This window comes from Vanessa tameamea, chromosome 28 (genome assembly GCF_037043105.1).
Source record: "Vanessa tameamea isolate UH-Manoa-2023 chromosome 28, ilVanTame1 primary haplotype, whole genome shotgun sequence".
Classification (NCBI taxonomy): Eukaryota; Metazoa; Arthropoda; class Insecta; order Lepidoptera; family Nymphalidae; genus Vanessa; species Vanessa tameamea.
Window position 1 is genome coordinate 898,364 of NC_087336.1, and position 27,625 is coordinate 925,988.

The 27,625-nt window shown below is 34.9% G+C and overlaps 1 protein-coding gene across 1 annotated transcript; it reads right to left on the minus strand.

The window, feature by feature from the left end:
* Positions 1 to 1,763: 1,763 nt before the first annotated feature.
* Positions 1,764 to 27,406, minus strand: LOC113398125 (uncharacterized). The gene is made up of 7 exons (XM_064219533.1): positions 27,067 to 27,406; positions 17,151 to 17,274; positions 11,802 to 12,145; positions 9,317 to 9,432; positions 7,214 to 7,306; positions 2,136 to 2,228; positions 1,764 to 1,934 (listed from the first exon to the last, which is right to left on the minus strand). Exons 1-7 carry the CDS (start codon positions 27,305 to 27,307, stop codon positions 1,830 to 1,832), a joined length of 1,116 nt encoding a protein of 371 aa, XP_064075603.1. The 5' UTR covers positions 27,308 to 27,406; the 3' UTR covers positions 1,764 to 1,829.
* Between the last annotated feature and the right edge of the window lie 219 nt (positions 27,407 to 27,625).

Genomic DNA, 27,625 nt, shown 5'->3' on the forward strand with positions numbered 1-27,625 from the left:
TAATTTATATATATATATATATATATATATATATATACATATAATAAAATGTGACCGTCTGTTTGTAATATTAAAATAACTGCGTTTTACTAAATACATGTGTATGTTTACTCGGTACATATAACAAAAGTATGTTTGTTCCGGCTTATCTCTGGAACGGTAGGACCGATTTTGACGGGACTTTCACTGGCAGATAGTTGATTTAATAAGGAGTAACTTAGGCTAAAATTATATATAAAATAATAATAAAGTCACGCAGCAGCGTCCAAATACTGCAGCCCCCGCGCATGCTAGCACTCCGTCGCCACGTCAGGTGCCTCCTACCAACGACTTAATATTAAAGCTGCCTAATACAGAATTAATGTTAGTAAAAAAGGGGAACTGAACAATTACTTTTTTTTGTTAAATTCAAACGCGCACGAAGTTGCGGGCACAGCTAGTATATTTAAATGATATATGATGAGAACCGAAATTAACTTTTAGAAATAAAATTCAATGGTACTGAAAATCAACTTTTCTTAAATTTAAAATGCAATTTTAATAATTTTACGAATATTTAAAAGCAGCTTTTCACTACATAAATGATCCCATGTAGAGTATCGATTCAAAAAATATCGTTCACTAATACAAAGTTGAACGGTTTGATTGTCCTAATCTTTGTTGATTGAGTACGATTTGGAAAAATAAAATCGTTAGTTCGATTCGTTGAGAAACTCTTATCTGTCACTGACCGTGAGGGATATTAATATATCTCCAATCAATGAGACTTTTTTTTGTAATGTATTACTGTAAAACCTTAACAAATATAGATAAAACTAATACTAGAAGATGCAGCGTGTTTCGGAGATGGTATATAATATATTATATGTGAGTATATAATATTGTTTTATTAGTAGTTGAATTTCGCAGTTTCCTCTTAAAATTTAGAGCACTGACGCGACTATTTTATACTATTGTAAATATCTTTAGCAGATCCCGAGGGTTTGGGTTGTAACTAAATAAGCATGGGAGTGGAGCCGAGATGACCCAGTGGTTAGAACGCGTGCATCTTAACCGATGATTTCGGGTTTCGGGCACCACTGAATTTTCATGTGCTTAATTTGTGTTTATAATTCATCTCGTGCTCGGCGGTGAAGGAAAACATCGTGAGGAAACCTGCATGTGTCTAATTTCAACGAAATTCTGCCACATGTGTATTCCACCAACCCGCATTGGAGCGTGGTGGAATATGCTCCATACCTTCTCCTCAACGGGAAAGGAGGCCTTAGCCCAGCAGTGGGAAATTTACAGGCTGATTATGTTATGTTATGTAAGCATGGGAGTAGAGCGATGGAGGCGAAGGGGACGACTTAGGTCGAAGATATGGATGGAGGATGTGAGGAGGCATATGTAATGGAGGATTCTGGAAGGAAAAGACAAAATCCGCCGATTCCAAATAGTTTGGTACAAGAGCATGGAAAAGAACAAAGAGGATACCAATTGGGTTCAAACCAGCGTTGCAGAACTGCCGATAGTTTGACTATCGATAGTTGACCTCAAAAACTATTCAGGATATCGATAGTACTATCGATAGTATCGTATTGACCAATAGTATTGATTACAGCAATACTATTGGTAGCAGAGATACTATTGATACTATCTATAGTGCCGTAGTTTTGGTCTATCGATAGTTTAGGTTAAAATTTTGACACTAACAAAAAATTAGGGTACGAACATAAATTGTAAATAAAAGCCAAAAACGATTTTTTAAAATAATTTAATTTGTATATTGTATTGTATTGACTAATGAACTATAATTAATAAATAAATAAATTAATTAATGTCTTAAATTAGGAGAGGGTGAGCAGCGGCCGGGGCGGGTACACCGGGACCGCCTTCTCGTGAGCTCGGTACGGCGAATTGTTTATATTTTCACCTGAATCAGATTCAGCATCCTGTAAAGAAATAACTTGTTAATCTTACCTTAGAGTAAAAGAGGGGGGGGGGGCGAGTGTTAACGATGAAAGGTAACATAGTGTTATTTTAGACTATTATCTCTGCGTCAAATTTCATTCAGATCCGTTCAGCAGTTCTGGCGTATTTGGGTAAATAACAATCATTCAAACTTTTGCATTTATTATATTAGTATAGATCACCTCAGGCTCCATGCTCCTGGACCAAGGCCCCCAGCCGGGCTCCTCTTCGTGCTCATAGTGATGTTGATGCTGAGCATGTTCATAGTAAATCACCTGTAACAAAAATACATGTATATAGTTATTTAGTTTGGAGCTTATATCAATGTGGGTCGAAGCAGCGTGGTGGCATGAGCTCCAAGCGTCCCCAAAGGGAGAGGAGGCCAGCCTACTTACGATTAAGTTGTTTGTTGTATTTAATTAGTAATTACCCAATGAGAGATTTAGAGTAGGCTATATACCAAAAGATGTTCGACCAGGCGTGTCCAAAGTTGTGTTACAGATGGTAGGGTAGAGAGGCCAGGCTCACCAGACTGACCGGTAATTTTAGTGCTAAACAACGCACTGTCATTCTAAGAGTAAGCGACTGCGTGTAAATTTATTTATTTATTTATTTATTTATTTAATATGGAACTCCAACACAGGTACATATGTAATACAAAAAATACAAGTTTAGACAATAAAATATTAAATGTACCTCCAATTATAGGAGAACACAACATGCACTTATTGAACTCTAAAACAAAACTTAAACTAATTATTACAAAACAATGAAATAAAATAATTTATCGAAAACTATTTAACAAATCTAAACTAAACAAAATGTAAACTAAACAAAATGAAAATAAGTTCAGAAGCAAATTATAGAAACAAATTTACTTTGACTAACAATTTGCATAAAAGGCATAACATTTCTTTTTGAAAGTGCTAAAAGTGTCGAAACCCATGTCGCTAGTTGGTATTGCATATAATGATTTTGTTAAAATTAATCTCCTTGATCAATCTCAAAATGCATAATTCCATATATTGTTTGATGTAAAAAAAATCGCAAAAAAAATCATACTTTACTCAAGTGCTTTTAAATAGACATTTTGCAATGTGAAATTAAAACGTCAACGCGGTCTTGGAATGTAATTATTATTGTCAACCAATTAAATACATTGTCATGTCATTATATACAATTTAAGTATTATTTTTTCTGCATGCCAATCAACAGATACTTTGTAATAAGATGACGCCTCGTACAGACGGTTTTATTCTACATAATAAAAGTACATAGATCTAAACAGTGACATATAACATTAGTTATAAAATAATATAAAAACAAGGAGGTTAAATATTACTACAGACTTCTTCGAACAATGCTTGTGTAACGTGTAGCTAAGCAAATTATTAAAACCAATTTTAAACCAATTCCGAATCACATAAATTGACCTTGGTGTTATAGTTACTTGGTGGTTCGGTTTTGTGCAAGCCATTCTGGATAGGTACCACCCACTCACCATATAGTCTACCGCCAAACAGCAATACTTTGTATTATTGTATTCCGGTTTGAAGATGTAACTACGGGCATAAGGGACATAACATCCTAGCTTCCAAGTTTGGTGGCGCATTGGTGATGTAAGGTATGTTTAATATTTCCAACAGTACTAATGTCTATGGGCAGTGGTGACCGCTTCAGGTGGCTCATTTGTCAGTCTGCCAACCTGTATCATAAAAAAATAGACCCCTTATTGTTTGTTACATTGGAGACAGGACACGTTCCGTTCAGAGAATCTGGAGATTCAACGTAGACATGCTGACTTTTAGTCTCTATTCCACGCGTCAAGATTTAAAGCCTTAGGTCTTAAGCACAACAACTACTCGGGTGCAAACAGTATTCTGGCGACCTCCATCCCTCCCAAAAATTGTTTTAAGGCGCTTTTAAGGTCTAATCGAGGTCTCATCATAATTACGTAATTAGGTTCAAGCTAAATCAAAAACAAAGTATAATTTCAGAATTACTTTTCGTGAAACACAGTTGGGAATGAACCGATTATCTCCACCAAGAAACCGAGTACTTACAGTATCTTAATTAAAATTTTGTGTTAACATTTAAATGAAAGTTATTTACGATCAAATATATATTCAAAAGTTAATTCAATTAGTCAATTAAACTTGAATTTTATTCCACCCGAATACGAAGAAATTAAGAAAGTCGGTATCTTAAAGGAATTTGTAATCGCGGAAAATACGAGTTGCAATCCGGTTGACTCAGGTCACTTTCACTCTAGTCTGACCTTATACTGACTGACCCTAATAGTCTGACATTAATTCTGACGCGGTCACGATCATCGATAATCGCTAACCGGCTTCCTATAGCACACTTAGAAATATGTCTCGTTATTTTAATAATAACACATTATTAACGCGAGCCGAGATGTTCTTAGTTGTTGAAACGCGTGCATCTTAACCCATGATTGCGGGTTCAAGCTCCGAGAAATATTGAAATTTGAGTCGGAAACTTGGTGTTATGTGGCTTATCCTTGCGTCTCGTGCACATACAATAAATAAATTAATAAATATTGAACAACATCACATACATTACTCTGTTCCCAATGTAAGTAGCTAAAGCACTCGTGTTATGGAAAATCAGAAGTAACGACGGTACCACATACACCCAGACCCAAGACAACATAGAAAACTAATGGACTTTTTCTACATCGACTCGGCCGGGAATCGAACCCGGGACCTCGGAGTGGCGTACCCATGAAAACCGGTGTACACACTACTCGACAACGGAGGTCGTCAATGATTATTATCACCGATAATTATTGTATGATATGGAGAAAGTCTTCGAAAGAGGTTATATATCGTGAGGAAACCTACATGCGTCTAATTTCATTGAAATTCTACTACATATGTATCCCGCCCTCATTGGAGTAGCGTGGTCGAATTAGCTCCAAACCTTCTCCTCAAACGAGAGACGAGGCCTTTGTCCAGCAGTGGGATATTATACAGGCTGTTTCACTCAGCTCATTCAAATTGACGTTTTGTTATTGACTGAGAAATGAAAGGTTACACGTGACAGATCCACCACGTAAAGGTTTCCTCACGAGTTTTTCCTTAATTGATAATGAATTAAACATTAATGTAGTAATTAATGAGACGATGAGATTTACAAAAGAAATAATAAAATTAATATAAATAAACTAAAAATAATAAACTATTCGGAGATTCCATATTTTTGTCGCTTTTTTTAAGTACGAGTATATTGGCTTTGGTTCCAGCCTGACTCTGAGCCTGAGATCGCCCAATGGCCAAATCGTTATTTTTTTTATAATTTTCACAGTGGTAAATAAATACTCAAGCGTACGAATAATTCCGAATAACTATAATTCTTAAAGACCAAGTGATAATGTCTTTTTAAAAAGAAATGAAAAAAATATCTACGACTCAGAAATTGTACGTCCGAATCACCCGAACTTCGCGCCAAAAAGTGAACCCAAGCATCTGTGAGCAAAAAGCGCGATCTCCAGCCGCTTTTTTTTTTTTTTTTTTTTCATTTTACAAGGTAGAAATCTATAAGACCTATACAAAAATAATTGTTTCTCTTGGTCGGAACATTTCTTCAACACGGTCCATTTCTAATATCAAGTTTTTAGATAAACCTTTCAACTACTGAGGATTGTATGTTTATTCGCGTTGATTTAAGACATCTGTTTGAAGAAAGCCGTCAGACCAGTGCTTGTGCTATTTTCATAAGAATTTGTTAGCACCGCAAACGATCAATTGATATAAATTTTCAAGTGTAGGCTATGTTTATGTTAACTCCATAACTGTTCTCGTTGTCAAGCTTGAGGGCTCGTCTCCACGGGAAACGGTATCGCTACTACTGAGCTATTCCGCTGAACCAGAATGATTCATCGAAGCCTGGATGAGATGAAAGTTTTGAAACATCTTCTGTGTGATCGTCAAGATCGTGAATGAAGTCTATACCCTATTAAAATAAATGATGACGTAGGGTCGTTGAAGTCTAATGTGTGGAGTCTCGCTTGTCCGATTTCAGAGAAGCTCTTTGAAAGAAAACAGCAAAATAAGGGATGGCTCTACGCTGTATGCACGAGGCACGGCGAGATCACCTTTTAATCCCTGAGGTAATTTTACTGAGCGTTATATCGAAACGACTCATTAGCACCTCCGATTTGTGTAAACGTCAACGTAGGGAAGCATGACCGGTTCCCCTCAGGGCTCAGGTGTCTTTACGAAGGTTTCCCGTGCGAAAAAAACAACTCTTCGCTTTTAGAACTATCTTACATCATCTAGGCTGGCAAGTGGTCACCACTGCCCATAGACACCGGTACTGGAAGAAATATTAATCAGTTCTCATATCACCAATGCACCAACCTTGGATAGGACGGTGTGTCCTTTGTGGTATAGTTATCCGTAACATAAAAATACCACGCATTGCTGTTTAGCGGTAGACTATTTGATGAGTGAGTGGTACCTTCCAATTGTGTAACGAATATTCGCTTTTACAAGATTAGTGTCATACGTGTAAACAGACATTGGCGTTATGTTGATTTATATTTAATTGGATACTAGTTATGACGCGCGGCTTCGCTCGTTTAAGGAGTTGGTCGTGAGGCGTTGAGCATTAAACAGACTATATCCTACAAAAACTACTTTATAAAAAATGACATCAAATTTAGTTCAGTGATTTGGTCGTGAAAAAGCAACAGACAGACAGAGTTAATTTCGCATTTATAATATTAGTATGGGCATATCGAATTCATCATCACAGTTCTCTGCGCTGATAAATACATAATGCATCTGACACACCTGCGCGACGATGCGCAGCGGTAACGCGAAGTCATATGTTAATAAACGACCACGCGAAGACCAGTAAGTACATTGAACATTTTTTTTAATACAATATATAATTTAACACAAATATGCAGTTATGATTTACACCTAAGTTTTTTAATTATCAATAATTTATTTTTTTAATGACGGGTTTAATGGATGAAATGTTAAGTGGTCTCCACAAAGCTGCTACAAGAAATATTTCTTACGTCAAAAATACTACCGACCCGGGAACTAAGATATTATATCCCTTGTGTCTGTAACTACACTGGCTCACTCACCCTTCCAACAGGTACACAACAATGCTAAGCATTGCTGTTTCGCGGTAGAATCTGATGAGTGGATGGTACTTACCCAGACGCCATTGCACAAAATAGTTCTGGAATATGTTTTCATGCATTATAGTTAAAACCTACCTTCTGTGGTTGTTGGTGCTTATTCTTCAGCTCCACCCAGAACCTCGCCAAGTTGATTGCCAAGCCGATAAGCGCGATTATGAAGAATTTCACCTGAAATTATCAATTGAAAACATTATTAAAAGCGAATAATAAATTAGACGCCCGTCTCTTTTCCGTCAATATCGATTTACCATACGTAAGAAAGAGACAGCATTGTTTCCCTAATGACCACATAAATAACACGTATACGTCACAGCTAATTGGTTAAATTAGTCATTCATTGAATAAGGTGAAATGAGGCTGAATGATTTTTTGAACGAAGTGAATCGTCGCGCAAGGACAAAGGTTTATCTTCAGCATCTTTATCTATCTTTTATTTTTTTATTTATTAGGAACCAAAACCAAATAATGTACATGGATGTATCATAACTTATGAATAATATTACAATTTGTATGCATGTACTTATTCTGCGAGTACAAGCGCCTGAACTAGGCCGAGCCTGCGTCTCAGGCGTCTCTTCCGATGACGTTAAACGTCTCTTTATATTGTATATTCTATTATTTAATTAAAACAACTTTGTAAATGTAATTTAATTATTTTTTTCATAAGCGCAAAATCCATCAAGTTTAGAAATTATCGATAGACTAAATTATTTTCGAGAGCGACGTTAGTCTATGAACGGAAGATGTATTGGCTGTCAATTAGGACACTGAACGGAACCGTTTGTTAAAGTGACTAGGCGTTTTATTAAATGGCCGATTCAATGTTGGCTGCGACACACATATAAATATGTTATTTATTTAAACATTATTACATTTAATCATAATCAAGGATTTAATGTTAATTTCCGGTTTCATACTGATGTTTTTTTTTAAACTGTAACTCGGTCACAGCTCCATCGCTAATGTCTAACCCAAATCAAAAACCAAAAGAACTAAAAAAAACATCAAAATCGGTCCAGCCTTTTAGGAGTACATACATACACCCTTACAGAAGAATTATACATATATAACGATGAATGAGATCATATTTACACAATACAATGAAAACAAAATCAATGTACTTCAATCAAGTAGGCTTTTATAGGCACTTTTGAATCGCCGAGATGGCCCAGTGGTTAGAACGCGTGCATCTTAACCGATGATTTCGGGTTCAAACCCAGGCAGGCATCACTGAATTTTCATGTGCTTAATTTGTGGTTATAATTCATCTCGTGCTCGGCGGTGAAGGGAAACATCGTGAGGAAACCTGCATGTGTCTAATTTCAACGAAATTCTGCCACATGTGTATTCCACCAACCCGCATTGGAGCAGCGTGGTGGAATATGCTCCATACCTTCTCCTCAACGGGAGAGGAGGCCTTAGCCCAGCAGTGGGAAATTTACAGGCTGATGATATGTTATGTTATGTTTAAATCGTCATAACGATACGCCCTATCCGTCGTTACATAACAATAATAATCACACATACATTTCGCGGTCAATGAATCTTAATGTACATTCCAATGGCGGGAAGGTTAAAGAAAGATAAACAATATTGACCTTGAACTGAAGTTATATCATCTTTGAGCCTATTCCAATAGAAGTAGAAAAAAAGATAAACAAACCTTAGATTTACGTATTTCATGCGATTTGCTAATAGCTCAGCTATATTGTGCACTACAAGAGTTTATGATTAATATATATTTATTTACAATACAACACAATTACACTTAACCGATTATTTTCAATTTGATATTACTTCCAAAATTCCGTTAACAGTTTCGTCGACGTTCAAAACGTCATTTTTTTCGCAAAACCACAGAGAATATCATAGATTAATCAAGCTCTCGACCAATGATATCGCGTCAATTTGCTGTCGAATGTTGTCTATTTGACTTTTCTCGTCTTGTGGTTAGAATAGAGTATATGACAATTTACGGTATTCGTTTTGAATGTCAGCGATGTTATCGGAACTTTGGATGTAAAATCAAAGTGGATATTAGTAGTTAAGTGTACAGTATTGTATTATAAATAAAGATAAATTAATGATGATCTGTTTGTGCATAATATAACAGATTGTTTATCTTTCTAATTCTGCCATTGGATTAAACTTTGAGTAGTATATTAAAAAAATATTCACCTGTAATTTGAATGATAGAATTTGTAACAAGGTCCCGATCTTCGCTTTGAGCACGGCTCCCAATATCAACAGTTTAAGGATTGCCTTCTTCTTTTTCTTCTTCTTGCCTCTTTGTTCTAGAGTTTTTAAGATTATTAAACAAATCAGTAAAAGTATTAACAATTTTATATTTACAGCTCACTGAATATATTCTACACGTGCAATTTCTGGACCATGTGTGTTCAGAAGACTTACAACTGCCGTTGATAAAATATAATCTTTACAAATAAATAAAATCGAAATGTCTGTCTGTGATCGAAATGCTGAAATAATCGAAATAGATAAATAAAACTATTTAGAAGTTACTAAAATCGATATAATTATTATTGTATCTGTAATCTTCTGTTTGGTTTTTATCTTCAAAAATGGACAAAAAATTACGAATGTGATTTGATTATTATAAGGAGGAGGCATTACACGTTTCGTTTAGTACTTGTTTCATTGACATCGTTTAAGTATATCTAAAGTTTTCCTATATATTTGTTTAGCTATTCGTCTATTTTTATGTATCTACTTTGCATAAGCTAGCCATAGATTAAAGGAACTCCAGTTAAATTAAATCTTCTATCGTTTTTTAAATCTTCATTTAAGTAACGATCAGAAGTGTCAATGTCTGAATGCCTTGTTGAATTTGTGCAATTTAGTCATTTTATGAAATTCCCCGGAAATAAATATTTTATGTAAAAATCTTTGGTAAGATGTCTTGACGTGTTCTTTCTACAATACATGATTACATATAACATACTTTCTACAATACATATACAAAAATTTTGGTAAAAAATCTTGGTCTCTAAATTTGCCTTCCTTCAAATCACTGCTCCAGGTTCAAGACTAGGTTTGCCTATTCAGTCAATTGATTTATCCATAGGTCCTCGTCATGATATTTCCTACACGAAATTGTCGTGCCCTAGTTCTATTCGAGTAGAATTTTTAGTCGAGTTAGAACCTTCGATGCTGGAAACTAGTTTGACAATCACTGACTAATACGTTTTTGTCATGGATGACCAGTTTACAGAGTACCTAAGGCTTTTAGAGAATGTAGTTTATTCATTCGTATCAGACAAAATTACTTAAATTATTTTATTCATTTTCAACTACATACAAGTTTCACAGACGGATTTTTTATAATTTCCGACTTCACTACTTAAGAATTATTAATGTATCGTGCAAATTAAAACAGCTACCAAAATTGGGTCAAACATTTGCACCAATACATTCATAATGGTCCAAAATTGGTGCAAATCTTTCGACGTGCATGTAACATGCAATGATGCTAATGTCATGCTTAGATGCATTTACGAACTACAAATCACTATTTAAATACCATTCTAGACGTACTTCTAACTACGACTACATACATAAAGTTGGTGTAATTTCGTAAATTAAATATAATTCTATTTTTGCTAAAAACACACTTACGTACACTGTTTTCATCCACTGATACACTTAGAAACAGAAAACAATGAGGTGAGCAAAATTGTCAAATTAAAACTAATAAAAATATGTCCATAGTCTATAAGTAGGTAGACAGGTCCCATTTACCTCTAGATGGTAAATGGTATAAGCCGACCATCGGCATAAGGGCTGCAAGAAATTAATCATCCTTTATATAAAGACCTAATCAAACTTGGCTTTTACTACACACGTAATGAAATATTTAATATTGTCTTTTTTATTATATCGGTTGGCGGACGAATAAATGGGCCACCTGATGGTAAGTGGTCACCATCATCAGCAGACAATGGTGCTATAAGAAATATTAACCTTACACCGTCAATGCGCCACCAACCACCTTGGGAACTAAGATGTTAGGTCCCTTGTGTCTGTAGTTACACTGGCTCACTCACTCTTCAAACCGGAATACAACAATACTGTTTGGCGGTATATTTAATGGGTGGGTGGTACCTACCCAGACGGGTTCGCACAAAGCCCTCACACCAAGATATGAAATGTCATTTTCATGATAATCATAGAGTTAGATTTATTCATAAATCATCTTGTACTCAGCAGTGAAGAAAAACATCATGAGGAACCCTCCATGTTACGGAGGTAATTCCACCAGTGGCACATGGTGCTGGTGAAATCAGTTTCACATCGAGAGGTGAAGGTGCCTTTTGCCTATCAGTTACTTTAGGTTTTACTTTTAATAGAATAATTAAATTAGTTGAACAATGCTATCGTTAAGAAGATTTATCTCGATTAATTGAAAATTCTTCTTTTTGAAGATGTGACTAAAGACAGTGGATTTATGTGAAAGACTGCAACGTTGATTAATCAGAATTTGAAAGAGACAGTCCCCATAATCGCTCTCTCTCTGCCTCCCTCTGATGTCTTTTCTATAATATAAACCAAGAAATAAATCAAAATACTTTGAAATTTTGAACCATTCATCTAGACAATTTTAAAGAATAAGAAATATTTTCTATAATCATGCTCCATCACCAACCTTCTACGGAACTGCGATCTACTATTCCATTCTCTGAATTTTCATTGTCTAAAGCATGCTCAGCCATTGCGTCCAACGCTTTCGCTCCAAGACTCCAGGCGTCAGTCATGAGATCCCTGCCCCGTCTAGCTGTTTCATTTTGTCCTACAACCCAGGACTGAACCCTCCCGAAATTTCGACCTTTCTCTTCCATCTTCTTCATGGGCATCATCACTGGTTGGATCAGCTGTATCTTTGGCGGTTTCTGTTTTTTCTTCTTCATTTTCTTCTTTTCATTAGCTGATGTCGAGATTGTTATGCTGTCGATTCCACCGCCATCGTCGTGCTTCTTTCTTGATAATGCTCTGAAACAAAGATGACTATCATAAGCTAAGGAGTAATTTAAACCAGACTGTTCGTTAGTAACTTCGTCAAAACCTCGGGTTAAATAAAAATATATGTATAAACAGGCAGGACAACGTCAACCAGGCATTGACAGTAATGAAAAATACATGGGTCGATCAAATACACGAAATTTTGACACTTGTAAACTTAGGTAGAATTTATGTCACAGAAAAAAAACTGCAAATACAGTTAGATTCAAATAAATCTGGCGAGAATGTAAAAAATGCTTTCACAATATTAGGATAGTTTTTCAAATTTGCTAGATTCATTGTAAATTATTTTACTTGGTGGTAGGGCTTTGTGCAAGCCCGTCTGGGTAGGTACCACCCACTCATCAGATATTCTGCCGCCAAACAACAGTACTCTGTATTGTTGTGTTCCGGTTAGAAGGGTGAGTGAGCCAGTGTAATCACAGGCACAAGGGACATAATATCTTAGTTCCCAGGGTTGGTGGCGCATAGGTGATGTAAGGAATGGTTAATATTTCTTACGCCTTTGACTATGGGCAGTGGTGACCACTTACCATCAGGTGGCCCATATGCTCGTCCACCAACCAATAACATAAAAAAAAAAAAAAAAAATATCAAAATTATTCCGTGACATTTATAGGATGGCGATTTATGCATTGAAGTTCTGGTTTTTGAACATAGTTGCACACCCTGGAATCTATATATATTATAATAATTCAATTTATTTGTAGACTATTGTGGACGTAGCATCTTTGTTAACAAGGTTGGTTGTCTTAATATTGTATTCAAATGTTTGTAATTTACAATTTGTCATCGCTTAGTCTTATAACAAATAAATAAAAATTGTATAATTATTTTGGTCATTTCTATAAACGAAATGTTGAATCGTCACGGACCATGCTTGGGCTCTCTGATTTCCCATGTAACGTCTTTAAACTGACATTTATCAACAGTAATTCGTACTATTCTGTTAACACGTGTAACTTAAACATTAAAAGTGGAAACTAGGACGTTCTAGGTACTTTGTTTAAATTTTCTCTCCAAAGAAATCTCTAAGCTAATAGACAGTTCAAATATTTGCTCGGGTACTTCGGACATCGCACATCGTATTTCTCGACGGTACCTTATTTAATGTCTAGGATTCCGTTGGCAAATGAGAAATCTTTATAGAATTTAATGTTCACTAGCCACACTACTTAGACGTCAAAGAAGACCACGGAGATGTCAAAGAAGACTTAATTATTCAAAGTGTACACGTTTATAGCGGTTTCTATATGTTAATTTAACCCCCATAACTAGAATGGTAAGGTATGAAGACCGAAAACGGAAATCGAACTCACGTTCATCGATATTCGAGACATAGTAGCTTTCACTAACGGAATACACGTATGATCTACATACGAATGACCATCGACTAATTTGACTTACTTTATCTGAACAAAATGTGACAATAGTTATAAACATAAATTGGTTTATAATAATTGTTAGCTTCTTTTACTAACACCATAAACAAAATCAATAAAAGATTGTCTATTACTTTAGAGAGAACCTCTTAGTGTGTTGCTGCCATCGATAGTTTGATTCTTCGATATGCTGAATAGCATTTGTTGATTTCTAGGCAGGATATAACATACATTAGCAGCCTGTAAATTTCCCACTGGTGGGCTAAGGTCTCCCTTTGAGGAGAAGCTTTGGAGCAAATTCCAACACGCTGCTCCAATGCAGTTAAGTGGAATACATTTACTTGGTGGTAGGGCTTCGTGCAAGCCCGTCTGGGTAGGTACCACCCACTCATCAGATACTACTGCCAAATAACAGTACTCTGTATTTTTGTGTTCCGGTTAGAAGGGTGAGTGAGCCAGTGTAATTAATATAGATAAAGAGGATGCCCTCTTTACCAATGTATTTTTTATATTATTCGATACAAGATTATATTGATGATAAAAAAGCGTGGAGTTAATGCTTGTTGACTTCCAGGCAGGAGACATGACATACATGTATAATTGTATTTAACTAACATGACTGTATTTTTAGATGTTGAAAATGAGTAACTACTGAGTTTCTTGCCGGTTCTTATCAGTAGAATCTACATTCCGAACCGGTGGTAGCTTTACTTTAAATAGTTTGTTAAATGACGATTCAAAAGTGCTTGTAAAAGCCTACTCGAATAAAGTATATTTTGATTTTGATTTTGACAATTTGTTAGTAGAATGTCCTGTGTTACTTAACCCAGGTAATATTTTATCGATGCTGATTAAATACTTTTATTTTATGGTAAAGGTCGATAACGTACAGGATGCTTCCTTGATGGAAAGTGACTACCACTGCTTTGAACACCTGCAACAGCGAAGGGCTTGCAGGTGCATTGTCGGTTTTTAAAGGCTACTAAGTGCATTTTGAAGCTGGTTTCGTGTTGTTAAAACCATTATTTTATAATCGGAAGTCGTAAATATTTGATTAGTAATTCAATGCCTTGTATTTAACTGAGGTTAGATTTCAAATCTTGGTCTTTCAGCGTCGTTTTAAGGTTAACAAACTTCAATTTTGTGTATTGTATTTAAACAAATCAAAATATTATTTATTCAAGGGGGTTCATAATTAATTGGTTTTTTTTGGATGTGTGACATCTTCCCTCTCGCTCCTGCAATCTGCACGAGTGATTTCGTGAAAAGGGACGGATGTATGTAACAGGAAGCCGGAGATGTGCGCGCTGTTTGATTTGACCAATGATGACCGACGTTATAGTTAGCCGTCAGATGTTACCAACCTATTTTCCAAGGGGATATAATGTTAAATAAATTTATTACCAAATTTGGATGTCCTATGTTATGTTATGTATTATACAAATATGATGTTATTTACAATAACATTGATCATTTTGTTAGAATCAGTGATAATCATTGTTATAAACACGAGAAGCAAGGACAAGTTTATAACGTCAAGTTTGCGACTCCGCAAAGTCAATAAATACTTCCTTGGGCAAGGTTTCTATACTAAAATTCGGCAGATATTTGCCGATTTTTAAATAACTTGTTAAAAAACATAAAATAAATAACAAGACTATATAAATGAAAAAAAAATTACATTTAGGCACGTAATATTAAAAAAAAAAATGATTATACTATATTAATTTTGTATATGAAATCTTGACAAAGATTAACTGCTACTATCTTTCTTGCCGGTTCTTCTCAGTAGAATCTACATTCCGAACCAGTGGTAGCTTTCCGTTTATTACAGTTCTTTAAATTACGCTTCAAAAGTAAATGTGAAGTAAGCTCGTAAAAGCCTAGTTGAATAAAGTAAATTTTGATATTGTTTGTTTGAGAATATGTCCTAGGTAGGCGAACAAGCAAGTGGAACCTTATGGTTAATGGTCGCCATGACTTATGGACATTGTCACTGTAAGACATATTAACTAAACCTTACATCATCAATGCGCCACCAACCCTGGAAGATAATATGTTATGTCCCTTGTGACTGTAGTTACACTGGCTGGCAGTTGGAACAGTATTAAGAATTGATGTTCAGAAGAATGGTATTTACCTAACGTACCAATATGTGACACGAATTGGCCCAGTGGTTAGAACACGTACATCATAACCGATGTTTGCGGGTTTAAACCCAGGCAGGCACCACTGAATTTTCATGTGCTTAATTTGTGTTAACATGTGTCTAATTTCAACTAAATTGTGCCACATGTGTTTTCCACCAAACTGAATTGGAGCAACGTAGTGGAATATGCTCCTAACCTTCTCCTCAAATGGAGAGGAGGTCTTAGTCCAGCAGTAAGAAATTTAAAGGCTGTACATGTTGTACCAATATGTAAAATGTATTCGAACGATTCAAATTGCTTTCGATTTAACTGGTTGATTGAATACGAACTTGTGTTAACCTGTAATAATATTTGTAGCAAGTCTTGCTTTCCCTTAAGTATAGTTTTGTATAATGTCATGTTGAAACAAGTTTTGACTGAACGGTCAATTATCACGAGTCACGTCGGAAGCTGTTTTCTCTAAAGGATTTGCTCTTAATTTTGACCATCGATCTCGGTTTCTCTGACACACATCGCCACTTTCATTTTTCCCGAACACACATTTCGACATTTTTGACTTTTAATAGTATAATAAAAATACTAATAGTAGTATTAAAATGGCCCACTGCTGGGGTAAAGCCTCCTGTCCCTTTCCAGGAGAAGGCTTTGTCGTTATGTACTTACGTAATACTTTTATGAGGTTTCATTATATATATTACAATCAGTTTACTGGTTTTGCCTTTATGAAATAACAAATATACATATATATTTACTTGGTGGTAACTTTTTTTTTGTACATTAGCAGTCTGTAAATTTCCCACTGCTGGGCTAAGGCCTCCTATCCCTTTGAGGAGAAGGTTTGGCGCATATTCCACCACGATGCTCCAATGCGGTTTGGTGGACTACACATGTGGCAGAATTTCGTTGAAATTAGACACATGCAGGTTTTCTCAAGTAGGTTCTCATGCAGGTTTCTCGGTAGAATCTACATTCCGAATCGGTGGTAGCTTTACTTAAAATAGTTTTTAAATGACTTGTAAAAGCCTACTTGAATAAAGTATATTTTGATTTTGATGGACAAACATCTGGATTCCTTATAGTTTTATTAATATTTATGTATAAATTTTCACCTCGATAATGCAAATATATCGTAATTGACATGCAATATATTATATATTTTAAATATATTATGTATTGTCACATATAATAATACTATTTGATTGTCTGAGTAATAAATCCTTCTTGGGGCAAAGTATCCGTTTCTAAAATAAAATTCCGGAGACATTTTTAACTTTGCTTTTTCATAAATTCAAATCATTTGTAAAAAATACATTGGTAAAGAAGGCATATCGGTCCATGACCATGGAGGTCGTCATGGTCATTCTAGGATCATCCTTTGAATTTCTTCTATATAATCATCCTGCGGCATTTATATCTAATTATTCTAATAGCCCTTTCACTTACCTCGCCATACCCTTTTGAAGGAAGTCAGTGATCCCCGTCAGAGACAGTTCGATCTCCTCGCCAAGTTTCGAAGGCATCTCGTCAAAGGATCTACCTGATGACCTCACTTCGGCATCCGCAGCATCTGGAGCAATGTTAAATAATGCTTAATCTGATAACGTTTCGATCGAGTCCATTTGTAATTATATTATGATGTACTTAGATTAGTCATATATCATTGGTTGGTACGCGTGGCGTTGATCAGTGAAATAATTTCTAACTTATTAAATTTCGATATTTCGTTTCTTTTTAACACGATCATATTAGCTTCACTTGTAACCATGTATGTAAGAAAATCTTGGAATCTTAATTTGACCCTCTTCCCGGTCTTCGATTAGAATGAAATTTTGCACACGCTCTGAGTTCTGATAACAATACATGAGCTAAATCCAATATGGTGGTCTCCCTAAGATGGCGGACTGGCTATTTGAAATGCGGGGTGCATTGATGTGGATATCAAATGAAAGGGTTTTCTGTCAGGAATACGAAAAAAAAATCATGTGACCTAAATCCAACATGGCGGACGACCAAGATGGCAAATTGGCTATTTGAAATGCACCTCAATGATATGGGTATTAAATGACAGGGTTTGCTTTTGTAATTTTTAGTGCGTGCTAAAACCGTGTTTTTTAGTTTTTTAAACTATTATTTTTGGACAAAACGCTCCATTTCTAATTGTTAGCGCGTGCTAAAACCGTGTTTTTTAGTTTTTTTAACTATTTTATAAACACAAATTAAGCACTGATGATTTCATTAATGGAAATTCAGAGATGCTTCCCTGGATTTGAGCCCGCAATCATCGGTTAAGCACGCGTTTATACAATATTGTGTTAGTCTTATTACGACTATGTAAGTTATATATAGAGATGTACAGTCGGTGTGGGAGTTAGACAAAAAAAAATGTAATTTGTTACTGCATATACCAATTTTGATTAAAACAAATCCCCCTTAGTTTCTTTTAACGGTTCTACTCAGTTCTGAGTTGTTTCTTTTCGAACCGGTGGTACATTTGACAACCCACTTTGTGGTAGGTACCATCCACTCATCGGTTACTCTACTATCAAATAGGGATACTCAGTATTGTCGTGTTCCGGTTTGAAGGGCGAGTGTACTAGTGTAACTACAGGCACAAGAGACGTAACATCGTAGTTCCAAAAATTGGTGGAGCATTGTAGATGTAAGGAATGATAACATCTCTAATGCGTCATCGTAATAAGGGAGGCATCGCATAAGTTTAACTCAAAAATTAGTGAGTTTAAATTTAGTTTACGTCATATTACTAAACTATAACTGTTTTATTTGCTTTTTATACTTTCTGTTTTTGTTTTTATTTTTAATGTAAGTTGTCATTTATTTGTACTAATTTTAAGTGGAAACTTGATTGATTTATGTTTTTCTTATACTTGTTTTTTTTTCTATTAAGTGTAATTATAATTGTTTGTTTCCAAAATATTTAAATAAATAAATAAATAAGGTTTGCCCACCTTTATCAAAAAAAAAAAAAAATCAATACGAAATTATAATACTTGGATTTGTATTTCAACCACTTGAGGTCGAATTTCAACCACTGAACAAACATAATATTTACATTCATTCATGTATGAAAGTCTATTCGAATGTGAAGATTGTAATTAATTACATTAAATCTCCTCGCATTCATCATCCCTGAGAACAACTTTCGTGTATAAAGCGACGACAACAAAAGAATGAATGGTTACTTTCGTTCAATGAATGAATGAGAACTGTTTCACTTTTCATAAGACCGGTTAATCCAGCTTCACTTTTAATGCTTTTATATGTTTGTATTTGGAATAAAGGGCATTCACTAAATTCTCGCAGCTGGTAAAGGGTCTTTTCTTTTGAGGAGAATTTTGGAACGCTCATGTCGGATTGGTGAAAACTCATGATGAAAACGCAAGATATTTTCTCAAACGAACTACGAACTTTTGGGGTGAGATCGATTCGTACACGGTTACAGCAAACAGCATGAAGGTTTCATGGATGGTCAAACCTAGTCAGGTTAAGCAGAAATCCTATTAAATTCAAGTGGGGGGGGGGGGATGTCGTGCAACGATTTCGGGCGATCGAAAGCGGCCACTCGCGTCCGAAACGCCCACTCATTCACCGCATGACAATGACTTCCTTTTTTTTGGACTAGGTTCAGCAGATTCATTTCATTGGCTTTTAGCAACCCCAGTCATGGTCCAACTTAGTGTTGCATATCGATAGTTAAGGTGTTAGTGATAGTATCCATAGTCTATCGATACTATCGATAATCAATAGTATCGCTCACGGTGAGCTATCGATAGTATCGGTAGTGTTGATCAAAATGATACCATCGATAATACTATCGATATCCAGAATAGTTTTCGAGGTCAACTATCGACAGTTCTGCAACGCTGGTCCATCTCCGTCAGCACTCTACCTGCCTTCGTTGCTGATAATTATCTCTGTATGTTACAACAATAAAGTCACTCCCGCTGACTGTACGCTTAGATCTTCTAAACTACGCAACGGATTTTAATGCGGTTTTTATCAATAAACAGAGCGATTCAAGAGGAAGGTTTATATCTATACACCCATATTATAGTAGAGCAGACGCTGTAAAAGCCTACAACTTTCTTAGTCAAAAAAAAAAGAACATTTCGTCCAATTTTTGTTCTTCAATCAAATATTTGTATGACCTTCATTGCACCCGTGTAAAGCCGCGTTGACTGACTAGTTAGAATAAAGACTAGTATATTATTATTTTAGTGACGAAACTCTATGTTTACAATTATGGCGGATCCTTTGCTCCGCGATGGTCATATTTTAATTAATAAAGTAATATATTTTCCGTAATGCATTGTTTTGATAGTCTGTAATAAGGTTTCAAGGTTAAAAAAGCGGAGCGTGCGTGTTTCGCACCCATTAGCGCACAAGAACACAACACGGGAATTATACGAGTATCTACAGTCGTGATATAAAAACTTTTTCTCTTGTTTTTGAGACTGTTAAGTTGTTACACTTTGCTACGGATAGATGGCGCTTATTAAAAAGAAATCACGTCACGTTTCTGCAATCGTGCAGGCTAGTCCTGGAGCTTCCAAGATATTCCGTCAAACTATAAAAATAACACACAAATTATAAGACAATTTATAGAAATATTACTAATTACTTTTTTTTTTAGTTTTAAAAGTTATCGATTGCTGTGTTAAGAGTAAATAAATAATTGACAAAACTTACAGAACTGACAGAAATAAAATTGTTCAAATTAATTATTAGAATAATTATTGCACACACTCATCTCGCTCCAGGGCCTCCATTTCTTTGTGGCCCTAGGACCTCTAGATCTATAATCCGGCACAGCACAAGCACCAACAAACAAAGTAATACGTCATACACCTCGCTTAGCGGTAACTAGTGTTGCATATCGATAGTTCACTATCGATAGACTATCTATATTTAAGGTGTTAGAGATAGTATCGATATTCTATCGACAGTATTATCACGAGTCAATACTATCGATAGTACTATCGATATCCTGAATAGTTTTCGAGGTCAACTATCGATAGACAAACTATCGATAGGCGCTGGCGATAACCGACTAGACAGAATCAGGCGTATTTCACTACAACGAGAATATTAAAGGCATCGTGATCCCCGAACGCTCCCTTCCAAGGACATACCTACACCAGTTGCGCTTGTGGAGAAAAGTACGTCACACAAATTGAGGTTACGAATGTGCCAATGGGTGGTAGTGCCCACTTAACAGTGGCCTTTTTGCCATTCCATATCATATCGATATCTATTTTAATAATGGGGATGAACAGTCAGTTGCCCGAGTGACCTTCACAATGGATGAGTCCAGATAGTGCGAGATTTCCGTTTGTTGATACATGGTTTTTTTTTTCAGGGACGATTTTTTCGTGATTTACAGGAACTAAGTCACTGTGTGAACACCGTGAACTACTCCGAAAACGTATCTATTGCTATCGCTGGGTACCATTCGATCTTGAAGAACGCCAAGATCTTTCCAATGATACAGGAGTGAAAAAAAGCAAGTCCTATAAATACGCTGGAGACATCAAATCAAATCAAGTCAAAATATACTTCATTCAAGTAGGCTTTTACAAGCACTTTTGAATCGTCATTTTACATACAACAAACTATATTAAGTTAAGGTACCATCGGTTCGGAATGTAGATTCTACCAAGAAGTTACTCTTTTAAAACATTTCAAATACAAAGTTATGTTATTTAAATACAATTATATATGTATATTAATATATCCTGCCTGGAAATCTACAGTTATTAGCCCACGCTTATGTTTGTATAGTATGTTTTTTTTCATATGATTTGAATTTATGAATCGGCAGTTAAATATATCAATTCAGTTGAATTCCGTGCTAGCAATCTACCAATATCTGTAAGATCCGTCCCTGCTTATATTTAAGGTGCGCATGTAATAACAGTTACTATACTTTGGCAATTGATAAAAATAAGTATATAATTATATTTAACATATTTAATATGTTATACCATTTTTTAATAAACGTTGATTTATCTCACGAACATCGCAACCGTGCGGTATGATGTGCCAATCTTAATCTAGAAATTACGCTATCACGATGTGAAAGTTGTTTGTTAAACAAATATACATTATTTAAGAAGATTTTACGTTAATTTATACGTTCTGGCAAACTGTGTATTTTGATTATACTAATTTACAATTAAAGAAGACTATCAAATAAATATGAAACGAAACCAATATCAAAATCATAGAAGCACTTTTGAATGGTCATGTTACAGTATAGTAGTATCGGTCGGAAAGTAGATCCTACCGAGAAACACCGACAAGAAATTTCGTAGAGAAATATTTCTTCTTATTATTGAGATATATCATATACATCAAGATGTAAATACATATATAGCCTATTCCAACAAGAGGACACATCATCGAAAAGCATTTGGCATCGAATTGCCGCAATTTCATTGGTCGACAGCTTGATTAATCAGGTGTTCTGAACGTCGACGAAACTGTTATCGGAATTTTGGATGTAAAAATTAAAGTGGAAATAAGTGGTTTAGTGCAATTGTGTTGTATTATAAATAAAGATATATTAATAATAAACTCTTAGTAGTGCAAGTCAATATAATATCTGAGTTATTAGCAAATCGCATGAAATACCTAAATCTAAGGTTTGTTTATCTTTTTTCCTATATAACGCTAGCGTAGACGGCGCAAGAACTGCATATAAACAACAAATTAAAGAATATTAAAACGACTTTCTTTTACATAAAATTTAAAACTCCCTAATAACACTTTCCGTATAATAACAGAGACGCGAACTTTCTACTTATTTAAAAAAAAAAAACGCAACCGGTTTGAATTAATAAATACGTGAATTTAAACGTCCCACATTTTGAATTATGGGATGATGAATTTCGATACGCCATTTTGTTAAAATTATAATAATTTCACATTTATTCTTGAAATTCGTGGCGTATTTTTCGTTACGGTATCATTTCTGTTTGGAATGTTAAAGTGTATGTATGTTATTCATTACCTTTGTAAGTTAGTTTTCGTATATGAGTATCAAATGAGTTTTTATCGTTAGAATATATTAGAAAATGATTCAAAAGTCTAAAGAGCCTTTCGAATATAAATATGAAATACTAATTGTCGGATATGTCTATCCTTGGGTTTCGAGGATTGCCTCATACCAAATTTCAACTTATTCGGTTCTGTGGCTTACTGTGAAAGAACCGTAGATAAACAGACAGACAGAGTTACTTTCGTGTTTATAATATTACTAAGTATATATAGGATTGGCAAATTAGGAATCAGAAGATCAGGTTGTTACCACAAATAGAGATGGCGCTGTAAGAAATATTAACAATTCTTGATGTTGTCTCTGCGCTTGCAACCTTCGCGAAACAGAACGCTAAAATATAAGATTTAAATTAACTACTCAATAAAGTTAACCTTTAGGGTTCTTATAAATAAACCAAAATCAAAATACTTTATTCGAATAGGCTTTTAGAAGGACATTTGAATCGTAATTTTACAGAACTATATTAAGTGAAGGTACCACCGATTCGGAATGTGGATTCTACAGAGAACCGGAAAGAAACTCAGTTTGTTGTGTTAGTTTTTATATGTATTATATAAAACGAAAACTATACCCAAGTTAGGATAAATTAATTAATAATTATTATTGTATATAATGATGTAATAGAGAACAATTAATAAAGACGTGCAGTTAAAATATATTATAAAAAATAAATAAACGACTTTGACATTGAATTGACGCATTGTCATTGGTCGAGATCTTGGATAGTCTATGGTATTCAATAATCGTGAGAAAATGGCGTGTTGACGGCGAAGTTTCTATCTGAACTTTTGGAAGTAAAATTAAAAGTGGATACAAGTAGTTTCTTCGAATAGTGTTGTATTATAAATAAACCAGCGGTGCAGAAATATCGATAGTTTGACTATCGATAGTTTGACTATCGATAGTTTGACTATCGATAGTTGACCTCGATAACTATTCAGGATATCGATAGTACTATCGATAGTATCGTATTGATCAATACTATCGATAGTATCGCTAGCTCTCTGTAAGCAATACTATTGGTAGTAGCGATACTATTAATAGTATCGATACTTTTGGACTATCGATAGTTTAGCTTAAAAGTAATACTATCGATAGTATTGATCATGGGGAGCTATCGAGCTATAGAGCTATAGATAGACTATTGATACTATCTCTAACACCTTAACTATCGATAGTCTGTCGATAGTGGACTATCGATATGCAACACTAAAGGTATATTAGTCAACTGTTTGTAGCGCACAATATAGCAGAGTTTAAAGTAAATTGCTCGGAATACGTAAACCTAAGTTTTGTATACCTTTATTCCTTTTGCGAATAGAATATATAATATGAGATTTATTTATAAAATATATAATTTAAAACGGTATATATTTATCACGTTTTGCATCGGTTAAGTTTATCCGAGCTTTCTACTTTGAACGATCACAGGTTGGGTTCCCATTTAAGGCACTGTACCGGAATTCGTGTTGTTTTCACAGCAGTTACCGGTACGTCCATTAGCGTTGTAAATGTCTACAGTAATACAATTTATTAATGTCGAAATCTTTATCTTAATTTGTAGACCAGATCATCAAGATTTGAATAATGGTCTACATAAAATGTTTACATCGTAAAATATATTTATATTGATTCTTTTTTTTATTTATTATATTTTAGTCAATTTACAAAGAATCTCAATGAATTATACACCTAAGCCTTGGACATAAATTACGTCACCAATCTTTGGAAGTGTTTGTTGTGTACCTTAATTATCTGACGGTAGAATATGTGATACGTGGGTGGTACCAACCCAGACGGGCTCGCACAAAGCGCTACCACCACAAGTCCTAAGGTAACAACATAAAAACAATACAACAACACTGTTAACCTACTTATGTTTGACGACCTCCGTGGTCGAGTAGTGTGTACACCAGTTTTCCTGGGTACGCCACTCCGAGGTCCCAGGTTCGATTCCCGGCCGAGTCGATGTAGAAAAAGTTCATTAGTTTTCTATGTTGTCTTGGTCTGGGTGTTTGTGGTACCGTCGTTACTTCTGATTTTCCATAACACAAGTGCTTTAGCTACTTACATTGGGATCAGAGTAATGTATGTGATGTTGTCCAATATTTATTTATTTATTATTTACTTGTTTTGAAATCAGTTAAAATAATACCCGTAACTATTATTATTACATTTGCTTCACCTGCGTCGTATAGTGATGTTATACAATGTAAAGCGTTTTTCGATAAATATAAATATATTTTAATAAATATAACAAAAGACACGCTCTGTAGATTCTTACGAGAGCTCTTAAACGAACAGATACATCAGCTTTATAATTATATTTAATAGACGATTAATTAATTATGTCGTCCTGACCGATCTAACTTCAGCTTATACTAATACAATATAATATAGATTAGTATAATATATATATATATATATATATATATATATATATATTTTGTTTATGGTATAGGTATGTCGACAAATTGACCAATATGTGGATATTAATGGATGGGCTTAGACATTGGCGCTGTTAAGAAATATTAACCATTTCTTACCAGCGTCCTACCATGGGAACTAAGATGTTATGTCCCTTGTGCCTGTGCTACTCACACCTCAACACGACACGACAATATCTATTGCTATATAGCGAAGAGGTAGTCAGGTAGTCTGTGTTTATAGTCAGTCAGGATAAATGATTTTATAAATAAAGATGCGCTTGGTTTTCATTCTATTTAGTGAACATGCGGTGTCTAGAATAATATGAATCTTATTGAAAGAATGGGGGATAATCATTGTATATATGTCGCAGGTAAATAGCTTAATCAGTCATCCAATTAAACGGCTAGTGACTTTACAAAACGGAGCCGTTCAACCAGCGGCCTGAATGACACTCAACCGATTCATAGGAAGCCAGGGCAAATTGATTTAGACTCTCCTCTTTTTAAAATTCTTTAAAAAAAACCGGACTCTCTAACTCTGGTCTTCTCGGTGTGACCCCTAACCCAAAATGCTGCGTTCCTGAGATATTAAGCAAAAATAAATTTTATAATTCTGACCCTTAGAATTAGGTTTATCAACAATTTTGAAACACGTAGAAAGAAAATTTGCGTAAAACACAGAACCTCGTTCAATATAAATCGGTTAAGAAATAAGAATTAGTGATAAATACACGATTAATAGAAATTTGAACGTAACCACCGTGACATCGAAATAAAACGTCTTCGACTCGCTAAATTCCTTTATTTATATAATTGTATTAAGTCAATTATGTATTTGAGGCTTTGTTTCAATGTACATAAGTGTCAAAATTGCATGAAAACATTATTATTGTTTCATCTGCTTACTGAGTTGCGGTAGAATGAAACTGCTTTCATTGTGTAAACAAACACATAAAGATATTATACTAGCCGACGTTGCGGCTTTACCCGCGCGAAATTTATAAAACACAAACCCTGATTCCCCCTTAGGGGTGGAGATTTATAAAATCCGTTAACAACATCCTATAAGGAACCTACCAAATTTCAAATTTGTAGTAGTTATTCTGAGATTTCGTGATTCATCAGTAAGTGGTATTTCGATTTTATATGCGTGTATAGATTGTATTTATTCGCGTAACCCGAGTGCGAATGCGTACATCTTAATCGACAATTGTGGGTTCAAACCCGGGCACGCGCCGCTGAATTTTCATGTGCTTAATTTTTGTTTATAATTCGTCTCGTGCTCGGCGGTGAAGGAATACATCGTGATCTTGCATGTGTCTATTTTCAACGAAATTCTGTCACATGTGAATCCAGGAACGCGCATTGGAGCAGCGTGGCGGAATATGCTCCTAACCTTCTCAAAGGGAAGGCCTTAGCCCAGTAGTGGAAAATATAGGTTGTTACTATTACTATTAAATCAATATTAATGCGGTCAATAGGACCGCTTCATCCGACATTGTATAAAGAACTGATTAAATACAGGCGAATGCTTAAAATGCTCAAAGTGAGGCAGTATTTTAACATAATACTCAAAGTCGTATCTTAGTCGACGCGTAAGTCATAAGGAAATTAGCAATTTGATCTCCTTACAGGAAAGAAAACTTTTGACATACATACGACCTTGTGTTATAACGGAAGTGTAATATCAAATAAAATGCAATATGCAGTCAAAATTAACTTTTGAGAATTTATTTATAAATATCGTAAATGTTTTTAAAGGAATAATATTTAACCCATTTAAATGGATTTGCAAAAAATGTGTGTTTTTTTTTATATATAAAATAAAAAAAATATTTTGTTTTTTAATTACCTGCCCATTGCCTCCTTTGTTTATCGACATTTTTATCCCAGCTGTCAAGTAACTTTCCCGCCATTTCCCTCGTACAGGACCACGCATCCCTCTCACCGAAACAGTCCATAAATGAATTAAAACTCGGCGCCAAATTCTTTCCTAAATTCATAACATATTCGTATGATTTTTCAAATAAACTATCACTTTTAACGTTCGTAAAAAACAGCACGAAAAATATGAAACATATTTTCGCCGCCATTTTGACGTCAATGTCAAAAATTTACGCGGCGTTTTGTTTTTTTTTTTATTTCAATGTGCTAGTGCTTTCACGTTCAAGGCTGAACTGAATCATCGGTGTGAAAGTCGTCTTTATACATACTTGGTATTCATATACACCGGTCGCTCCCACACGTAGGGGAAAATAAACTTAAGTGTGAACAAGACAGTGTTTATTTTTAATAATATTCGTTATATTTCCCTCCTCTCTCGTATTTGTATATTTAATGGTTATTATAGGCCATATTATTTATATACTTTCTTTTGACGCAAGGAGTTTGTCTTAACTCATAACTGTGCG